Here is an 8,193-nt window from a genome sequence, read left to right on the forward strand (position 1 = left end):
ATAACTACCAGCTTGTATGCATGTTTGGGACACAACACAGTGGCGTTAGATATTGTAACCGTACATGTACTTGTTGGATTAAGAAGCGCTTGGATTGAAGACTCGATGGTTAACTCTGATGGTTTGCAGATAGACAGACAAGTTTAGTTTCGTCTCACTCGTAGAATGCAGTTATATGACAAGAAGTTTTACCAGAAATCTACAACCAGTCGCTAGACGACTTACGAGTGAAAATATGTCATTACAATAAACAGTAACACATAGCGAATATACTGAATCGCAAAAGAAACGTCACCCCAAGTAACATTGCATGAAAAGTTGTCATGTAAATATCTGGGTAATTTTTGTCAAAGTTTTCTAAAATTTAACATTACCTTGTCCGGAAAAATGAAATTCGATGATAGAAAAAACAAAGCAGATGACAATAAAATCGAGCGCGCAAACGCATCACGGCAACGGTCATGGTAACCCGATGCACGTGAGATCCGTTCAAGTTGAAAAGCACATCCGTTCCTCCATTTCTTGACCTATAAAAATCCACCCAGATCGAAAACATTCATTCGTTATTGAATTGCTACCACATGCCAAGATTGACAAAAAAATAAGCGACACCAAGCCCTTGGACGATTGGACAAACCGCCCGGCAAGTAGCCAATGCAAGTCCACGTAATGACCGTATACAGGCTCCAGCAACGGTACCAAACCACCAACATTACAGATGACCGACCACGTAGTGGAAGACCAAGGGTCACCACCAGACGTTAGGAACGTCAGATTGTGCGACAGTATCTTAAAGATCGCTTTGTTACTGCTGCGGAAACTGCTCGACAGACCATTGGGACACACCAGCTACACCTTAGTGCGGACACCGTGCGTCGACGATCGACGAGCAGACACCTCCACTGTCACAGGCCACACCGAGGACCCATTCTGACACCACCAGCAGTGGAGAAGAGTCCTCTTTTCAACAGCAGATGGCAGAGAGAGAGAGAGAGAGAGAGAGAGAGAGAGAGAGAGAGAGAGAGAGGGGGAGGGAGGGTCTGGCGACGCCGTGGGGAACGTTATTCGGATGCTTGTGTTGTTGAGAGAGACTCATGGGGTGGTCCGAGCATCACGTTGTTGCGTGGAATTGGTCTTGCTCTGTGGTCTTCCAGAACATCGTTCCAGGGAGAGGCAATGGTGTCACAGCAGCTCGGTACATTGATCAAGTCTTGAGACCGCACGTCATACCTCATTTGGCACGTAGCCGCAACCACGGGTTTCAGCCTGATAACGCCCGTGCCCGCACTGCGAGAGTATCAAGAGGCTTCCTCCAGCAGGATGGCATCAAAACCATGCAGTGGCCTGCCCTCAGTCCCGATTTAAATCCCACTGCGCACCTGTGGGACGAGATTCAAAGACGGCTGAATGACGTCCGACCAAGGCCGACAACTGCAGCTGAACTGCGTCGGGCGTTCCTCAGAGTGAGTGCCTATGGCCTTCATCAACCGCCTCATCCATTCCATGCATCGACGTTGCACGGCAGTCATCAATGCACATGGCGGACACACGAGATACTGACTTGTGATGCCATTTTCTTAGAGACTAGTGTTGTGTTTCACTTTAAGAACATGTGACAGTTTTGCCAAGTTTCATCTTTTTAATATGTCTCAAAGTATGTTTACAGTGTTTAATAAGGTTTCTCACATATCTATCCATGGTGACGTTTCTTTTGGTGTTCTGTATATATATACATCTATACATCAATGATATAAAATGGAACGTCGTTTTGCTATAATGTGATGGCAGGTTTTGGCCACGCAAGAAATAAAACCAATGTTTGATCAAATCTGTGTTAACTTTTCACAATAAAAGTAATTATTAAAATTTATCAATTTAAGATTACAGCGATTACGAAGATCAATCCTCACGTCGTCGTACAAAGGGCAACGAAGTAAAACATGGATCTCGTCTTCTACCTGGTCTGTAGAATTAAAGCAACATCTCTCTTCTGATGGTATGTTTGTGTAACGTCCAGCCTCTATCTTTAAAGGCGCCACTCCGCATCTGAATTTAGCTGGAGAGCTCCTGTGAGCACGATTGAGAGGGTATTCCACGTATTTTTCTGTAGCTTCTTAGTTTGTTTCTTCAACGGTTTCACGTTTCTCCAAAAATAATTTGTCCCTCCATTTAGACCTATATTCCAACAAAAGGCGTTCTTGCACCATTGAAACAAATAAATTGATTTCAATTTCGGGAAGTATGCTTGTTAAATGTCCTAGGTCGATTCTCTCAAGACATGACGTTACTTTAACATTGCTTGACCACAAAATATCTTCATTGTTACTCTCCTGTTTGGGGTATTAACAAGTCTGACCCAATGTCTTGAGACTGTTGTCCATGATCTGATATCTGGCGGGATCCAACTTACTTCCCTATTTATTGCAATGTTTGGTGCATATTTTCCAAGTCCTAGGAAAAAGGACTAGAAGTGAGCTCCGTACATTGTACCTATGTTGGGGGCGGAACCCTGGTCTTCGGCGTGAAGAGAGAACGCTTTAACCACCTGGCTACCACACGCCCAACGGTACAAGAAGGAAAGGTGATGAAAAGTCACTTCAACAACGAACTCTTACCAAGCTTAACCACTCTGGGCTATGAAATTATAAGTAAATAAGCCCGACATAAATCATAAGAGAATCTGTTCAAAGCAGAGTTCAGTGTGCGATTCCGTCCATACATGTACTTCAAACACGCCTTAAATGTTGAAACCGATTTATTTAACATCTTCTAGCCGTGCATCTTGCCAAGTATATATGTATCTAGTCATGTATCTTGCGATGTATTTAACATCCATTAAGCCTCGTGTCTCGCCAAGTATATATGTATTTAGTTTTAGATCTAGCGTTGTATTTAACTATGAACCTACAGCTAGCCATGTATCTCGCCAAGTATATATCATTTAGCCATGCCATACCTATCATCCTGATAGCACCGTAACACAGATTAGACATACTGCCTCTCAGCCTGATAGCACCGTAACACATATAAGACATGCTGCCTCTCGGCCTGATGCCACCGTAACACAGATTAGACATGCTGCCTCTCGGCTTGATAGCACCGTAACACAGATTAGACATGCTGGCTCTCAGCCTGATGCCACTGTAAAACAGATTAGACATACTGCCTCTCGGCTTGATGCCACCATAACACAGATTAGACATGCTGCCTCTCGGCCTGATGGCACCATAACACAGATTAGACATGCTGCCTCTCAGCCTGATGTCATCGTAACACAGATTAGACATGCTGCTTCTCAGCCTGACGTCATCTTGACACAGATTAGACATGCTCCTTCTCGGCCTGATAGCACCGTAACACAGATTAGACATGCTACCTCTCGGCCTGATGCCACTGTAACACAGATTAGACATACTGCCTCTCGGCCTGATGCCACTATAACACAGATTAGACATGCTGCCTCTCGGCCTGATGCCACTATAACACAGATTAGACATGCTACCTCTCGGCATGATAGAACCATAACACAGATTAGACATGCTGCCTCTCGGCCTGATGCCACCATAACACAGATTAGACATGCTGCCTCTCAGCTTGATAGCACCGTAACACAGATTTGACATGCAGCCTCTCAGCCTGATGCCACCGTAACACAGATTAGACATGCTGCCTCTCAGCCTGATGCCACCGTAACACAGATTAGACATGCTGCCTCTCGGCTTGATAGCACCGTAACACAGATTAGACATGCTGCCTCTCAGCCTGATGCCACCAGAACACAGATTAGACATGCTGCCTCTCAGCCTGATGTCACTGTAACACAGATTAGACATGCTGCCTCTCAGCCTGATGTCACCGTAACACAGATTAGACATGCTGCCTCTCAGCCTGATGCCACCGGAACACAGATTAGACATGCTGCCTCTCAGCTGGATGCCAGTCTAACACATATTAGACATGTGCCTCTCAGCCTGATGCCACCGTAAGACAGATTAGACAGGCTGCCTCTCAGCCTGATGCCACCGTAACACAGATTAGACATGCTACCTCTCATCCTGATAGCACCGTAACACAAATTAGACATGCTGCCTCTCAGCCTGATGTCACCGTCACACAGATTAGACATGCTGCCTCTCGGCCTGATGCCACCGTCACACAGATTAGACGTGCTTCCTCTCAGCCTGATGTCACTGTAACACAGATTAGACATACTGCCTTTTCAGCCTGATGTCACCGGAACACAGATTAGACATGCTGCCTCTCAGCCTGATGCCACCGTAACACAGATTAGACATGCTGCCTCTCAGCCTGATGTCACCGTAACGCAGATTAGACATACTGCCTTTCAGCCTGATGCCACCGGAACACAGATTATACATGCTGCCTCTGAGCCTGATGCCACCGTAACACAGATTAGATATGCTGCCTCTCGGCATGATGCCACCGGAACACAGATTAGACATGCTGCCTCTCAGCCTGACAGCACCGTAACACAGATTAGAAATGCTGCCTCTCGGCCTGATGTCACCGTGACACAAATTAGACACGCTGCCTCTCGGTCTGATGCCACCGTAACACAGATTAGACATGTTGCCTCTCGGCCTGATGCCACCGTAACACAGATTAGACATACTGCCTCTCAGCCTGATGTCACCGTAACACAGATTAGACATACTGCCTTTCAGCCTGATGCCACCGAAACACAGATTATACATGCTGCCTCTGAGCCTGATGCCACCGTAACACAGATTAGACATGCTGCCTCTCAGCCTGGTGTCACTGTAACACAGATTAGACATGCTGCCTCTCAGCCTGATAGCACCGTGTCACAGATTAGACATGCTGCCTCTCAGCCTGATGCCACTGTAACACAGATTAGACATGCTGCCTCTCAGCCTGGTGTCACTGTAACACAGATTAGACATGCTGCCTCTCAGCCTGATAGCACCGTGTCACAGATTAGACATGCTGCCTCTCGGCCTGATGTCACCGTAACACAGATTAGACATGCTGCCTCTCGGCCTGATGCCACTGTAACACAGATTAGACATACTGCCTCTCGGCCTGATGCCACTATAACACAGATTAGACATGCTGCCTCTCGGCCTGATGCCACTATAACACAGATTAGACATGCTGCCTCTCGGCATGATAGAACCATAACACAGATTAGACATGCTGCCTCTCGGCCTGATGCCACCGTAACACAGATTAGACATGCTGCCTCTCAGCTTGATAGCACCGTAACACACATTTGACATGCAGCCTCTCAGCCTGATGCCACCGTAACACAGATTAGACATGCTGCCTCTCAGCCTGATGCCACCGTAACACAGATTAGACATGCTGCCTCTCGGCTTGATAGCACCGTAACACAGATTAGACATGCTGCCTCTCAGCCTGATGCCACCAGAACACAGATTAGACATGCTGCCTCTCAGCCTGATGTCACTATAACACAGATTAGACATGCTGCCTCTCAGCCTGATGTCACCGTAACACAGATTAGACATGCTGCCTCTCGGCATGATGCCACCGGAACACAGATTAGACATGCTGCCTCTCAGCTGGATGCCAGTCTAACACATATTAGACATGTGCCTCTCAGCCTGATGCCACCGTAAGACAGATTAGACATGCTGCCTCTCAGCCTGATGCCACCGTAACACAGATTAGACATGCTACCTCTCATCCTGATAGCACCGTAACACAAATTAGACATGCTGCCTCTCAGCCTGATGTCACCGTCACACAGATTAAACATGCTGCCTCTCGGCCTGATGCCACCGTCACACAGATTAGACATGCTTCCTCTCAGCCTGATGTCACTGTAACACAGATTAGACATACTGCCTTTTCAGCCTGATGTCACCGGAACACAGATTAGACATGCTGCCTCTAAGCCTGATGCCACCGTAACACAGATTAGATATGCTGCCTCTGAGCCTGATGCCACCAGAACACAGATTGTGCATGCTACCTCTCAGCCTGATGCCACCTTAACACAGATTAGACATGCTGCCTCTCGGCATGATGCCACCGGAACACAGATTAGACATGCTGCCTCTGAGCCTGATAGCACTGTAACACAGATTAGACATGCTGCCTTTCAGCCTGATGCCACCGAAACACAGATTAGACATGCTGCCTCTCAGCCAGATGTCACTGTAACACAGATTAGACATGCTGCCTCTCAGCCTGATGCCACTGTAACACAGATTAGACATGCTGCCTCTCAGCCTGATGTCACCGTAACACAGATTAGACATGCTGCCTCTCCACCTGATAGCACCGTAACACAGTTTAGACATGCTGCCTCTCGGCCTGATGCCAACGAAACACAGATTAAACATGCTGTCTCTCGGCCTGATGTCACCGGAACACAGATTAGACATGCTGCCTCTCGGCCTGATGCCACCGTAACAGAGATTAGACATGCTGCCTCTCAGCCTGATGTCACCGTAACGCAGATTAGACATACTGCCTTTCAGCCTGATGCCACCGGAACACAGATTATACATGCTGCCTCTGAGCCTGATGCCACCGTAACACAGATTAGACATGCTGCCTCTCGGCTTGATGCCAGCGTAACAGAGATTAGACATGCTGCCTCTCAGCCTGATGTCACCGTAACACAGATTTGACTTACTGCCTTTCAGCCTGAAGCCACCGGAACACAGATTATACATGCTGCCTCTGAGCCTGATGCAACCGTAACACAGATTAGACATGCTGCCTCTCGGTATGATGCCACCGTAACACAGATTAGACATGCTGCCTCTCAGCCTGATAGCACCGTAACACAGATTAGACATGCTGCCTCTTGGCTTGATAGCACCGTAAGACAGATTAGACATGCTGCCTCTCAGCCTGGTGCCACCGTAACACAGATTAGACATGCTGCCTCTCGGCCTGATGCCACCGTAACACAGATTAGACATACTGCCTCTCGGCCTGATGTCACCGTAACACAGATTAGACATGCTGCCTCTTGGCCTGATGCCACCATAACAGAGATTAGACATGATGCCTCTCAGCCTGATGTCACCGTAACACAGATTAGACTTACTGCCTTTCAGCCTGATGCCACCGGAACACAGATTATACATGCTGCCTCTCAGCCTCATGCCACCGTAACACAGATTAGAGATGCTGCCTCTCGACATGATGCCACCGTAACACAGATTAGACATGCTGCCTCTCAGCCTGATAGCACCATAACACAGATTAGACATGCTGCCTCTCAGCCTGATGTCACCGTAACACAGATTAGACATACTGCCTCTCAGCCTGATGCCACCAGAACACAGATTATGCATGCTACCTCTCAGCCTGATGCCACCGTAACACAGATTAGACATGCTGCCTCTCGGCATGATGCCACCGGAACACAGATTAGACATGCTGCCTCTGAGCCTGATAGCACCGTAACACAGATTAGACATGCTGCCTCTCAACCTGATGCCACCGAAACACAGATTAGACATGCTGCCCCTCAGCCTGATGTCACCGGAACACAGGTTAGACATGCTGCCTCTCAGCCTGATGCCACCGTAACACAGATAAGACATGCTGCCTCTCAGCCTGATGTCACCGTAACACAGATTAGACATGCTGCCTCTCCATCTGATAGCACCGTAACACAGATGAGACATGCTGCCTTTCAGCCTGAAGCCACCGGAACAGAGATTTTACATGCTGCCTCTGAGCCTGATGCAACCGTTACACAGATTAGACATGCTGCCTCTCGGCATGATGCCACCGGAACACAGATTAGACATGCTGCCTCTCAGCCTGATAGCACTGTAACACAGATTAGACAAGCTGCCTCTCAGCCTGATGCCACCGTAACACAGATTAGACATGCTGCCTCTCAGCCTGATGCCACCGTAACACAGATTAGACATGCTGCCTATCAGCCTGATGCCACCGTAACATAGATTAGACATGCTGGTATTAGGTCTTCATTTACGGCAACACCGATGTTGACATGCTGGTAATAAGCCTTATGTTACGGCAACATCAATGTGGACATGCTGCTACTTAGCCTTATGTTAAGGCAACACTGATGTGAACATGCTTGTACTAAGCCAGATGTTACGGCAACACCGATGTGAACATGCTGGTACTAAGCCTTATGTTACGGCAACATCGATGTGGACATACTGCCTCTCAGCCTGATGTTACGGCAAC

At 47.7% G+C, this 8,193-nt stretch overlaps 1 protein-coding gene across 1 annotated transcript; it reads left to right on the plus strand.

Annotated features, from left to right (window-relative positions):
- Window positions 1-1,940: 1,940 nt before the first annotated feature.
- LOC125384208 (hyphal wall protein 2-like) lies at window positions 1,941-7,940 on the plus strand. Its single transcript, XM_048402735.1, has 4 exons — window positions 1,941-1,961; window positions 4,224-5,033; window positions 5,862-6,629; window positions 7,080-7,940. Exons 1-4 carry the CDS (start codon window positions 1,941-1,943, stop codon window positions 7,938-7,940), a joined length of 2,460 nt encoding a protein of 819 aa, XP_048258692.1.
- The last annotated feature ends 253 nt before the right edge of the window (window positions 7,941-8,193 follow it).

This window comes from Haliotis rufescens, unplaced genomic scaffold, assembly GCF_023055435.1.
Source record: "Haliotis rufescens isolate VD_foot unplaced genomic scaffold, xgHalRufe1.0.p SCAF_29, whole genome shotgun sequence".
Taxonomy (NCBI): domain Eukaryota; kingdom Metazoa; phylum Mollusca; class Gastropoda; order Lepetellida; family Haliotidae; genus Haliotis; species Haliotis rufescens.